Source organism: Austrofundulus limnaeus, unplaced genomic scaffold, assembly GCF_001266775.1.
Source record: "Austrofundulus limnaeus strain Quisiro unplaced genomic scaffold, Austrofundulus_limnaeus-1.0 Scaffold432, whole genome shotgun sequence".
Classification (NCBI taxonomy): domain Eukaryota; kingdom Metazoa; phylum Chordata; class Actinopteri; order Cyprinodontiformes; family Rivulidae; genus Austrofundulus; species Austrofundulus limnaeus.
In genome coordinates this window covers 289295-291713 of record NW_013952834.1, presented here as the reverse complement: position 1 = coordinate 291713, position 2419 = coordinate 289295, and the positions used below count along the sequence as shown (strand labels likewise).

Genomic DNA, 2419 nt, shown 5'->3' with positions numbered 1-2419 from the left:
TGTTTTTAGTTAGCATATAGCTAAAATCTAACCATGCTCATATGATAGCACCTGCATTCTGGCGCGATAAGCTGTATGTTTTATATTCAATTAACGTATGATCCGATTAGTTGACTAATCGAAAAAATAATCGGTGATTAATCGATTATAAAAATAATCGTTTGTGGCAGCCCTAGTGACTACAGGGTTTCTTTTAGACTCAGTGCAAACAGATGACAAACCTTGTATTTTGAGGTGTTTATACACAAAAATTTAAAGCTGAGAGGAAGAAAATATAAAAGGTTCAACTCTAAACCCAGTTTTGTTGTGTTAAAGTCTTCTCTGCTTCATAACTGTTGGATCTTTTAAGTTTCAAACACCAGACAGCTGCTTACAGGCCTCCAACACTTTTAATGAAGCTCTGAGTTTTGCATAATCAGGAACAAGAAAACTGAAGTTTCTTTTTGTAGAAAAGTTGTCAAAGCTCAAACTTTGATACCCGACCTTTTGCACAATATAATTAGCAGCAGAAGTCAGGTTCTTAGCAGATACTGAAATATCAAATTATGTTTATGGTTGTTTTCCTCTCAGTAATGTAGGTTAAAATGCACCTCAGTTTATTAGATGTAGAGTTGGGGTTGGGGTTGTTGGAGAGAACATGAACTGTGTTGTTTATGAGCCTTTTATCTACAGCAGTGTAAGTGAATGTATTTACACATACCAGGTGTGTGTGAGTTCTCCTGGATAATTTTGCTCCTGAAACGTCCAATAACTTTAACCCTGCACTGTTAAACACAGCACTTAACTGTAAATCCAGTCCGGTACGACCGACACTTAATGCCGGACTCATAAATAGCGAGTGAGCCAAGCTGAACCAGAGGAGCAGACACATCCATCACTGCRGGCTCCATTACGCTCCTCTCATCAGTCCTCATTTAAGAGGCTGGATTGTCTCTACTTTTATCTTTGTGTTGCTCCCTCCTCCTCCTCTCGCTAATGTTCTTCCTCACTGGGGTCAAATGTCAGAGTAGTCAAAGAGAACGCGAGCAGTAAACCTCGAATGACTTTTTCTTCCATAGGACCTTCAGTTTCCTTATGAAGCTTTGATCGCTCGGGGCTTGGGATGATTATGCAAGTTTTTCAGAATATTCGTAGCATAATACACAAAATACGAAGTGAACAAATACCTCATGGTAGGTGTCCTCCAACTCTCCGTCGTATATCCACCTATAGAGGAAGTTCAAGATGGGGTTGGACACTAGGCTGAGGATGTGCTGAACCAGTGCTCTCATCTGCGGGTCTCCGGTTTTCCCATACGCATGAACAGCCGAAGCCAACTCGCCCCCCTTGTGCCCCTGGCAGAAGTCGACGAGGGCGGCCAGTGTTTTGAGCCGCACCTTGGGGTCGTACATCCAGACGAGGAGCCTCCTCAGGGTCAAACTGCTCTCTGCGCAAACGCTCACCCCCTGTTCGTCCTCCACCTGCAACTGCAACACAACCGAGATCCACAGGAAGTGATGGCGTGAAACACACCAGTGGARTTAAAAAAGGGAAGATAACTAGTCCCTGCCTGGTCTGTTTACCTGTGAGTGGAGCACAGACAGGAGCCTGTAGTACTCCTTCAGCTCCTGGTGGAGCGATGCACAGAAGCTCTGAAGGAGAAGACAGCAACAGAAAGATTTCCTGGAGGACATTAAAAAAAAGAGGAACATACTCAACAAGAACAGTTCATAGAAACGACAAACACACCTGTCCAACCAGTCCGAAGGCCCGGTCCAGGCTCCTGGCGTCCGTGTACTTCCTGACCTTGTTGTGGAGCCAACCGAGCTCAGCCAGTCTGCTGCTGGTGTCTCTCAGGGACTTGCATAGAACCACCTGGACAGAATAAATCATGTTTTATATAAATTAAACAATAAACCCAAGTGTTTATGAACCAAGTAGAAGATACTTATGACCTCATGGGCATAATTTGCGTRGGGTTAGGACCCACAATAAAATKACATAATTTGCTGTAAAACAATAGAAATAACTGGTTAAGTACACAGCTGTAACTCTCTTGTTGTCTTTAGGCAACTTTGACCAAATTTCAAAATTTACTATGTCATGAATGTTTAAGCATAATTGCTGAAAAAGAGATGCAGGGTTTTGGTCAGTTATGGTCACATCATGGCTGGATTTGTTGAACCTTGTGTTGTAGTGCATACTCTTACATACTCTTGGAAAACTGTAAAATTTAGGTATGTTGCATAATTCACCCTAAAAATGTAAAATATTTGTTACTGTTGAAAAAAACAAGCCTCTTCTTAATTGTTGAACTGAAGTGGAACAGAAATGTTTTAGAGGAAATACAAGGAAAAAAGGAAAGTTAAGTAAATCACAGTAAAAGCATTGCAACATACTTTAACCCTAAAATGTCCTGAATCGTTTTACACAAGTAAAT

General features: G+C 41.5%; 1 protein-coding gene across 1 annotated transcript in view; it reads right to left on the bottom strand.

Moving 5' to 3' along the window:
* Positions 1-2419, bottom strand: part of tubgcp3 (tubulin gamma complex component 3) — a 19823-nt gene that overhangs the window by 10732 nt on the left and 6672 nt on the right. The window contains exons 8-10 of the mRNA XM_014024628.1: positions 1729-1854; positions 1563-1631; positions 1167-1466 (exon numbers count right to left, since the gene is read on the bottom strand). Coding sequence (XP_013880082.1) covers positions 1167-1466; positions 1563-1631; positions 1729-1854 — 495 coding nt within the window. The remainder of the gene's footprint in view (positions 1-1166; positions 1467-1562; positions 1632-1728; positions 1855-2419) is intronic.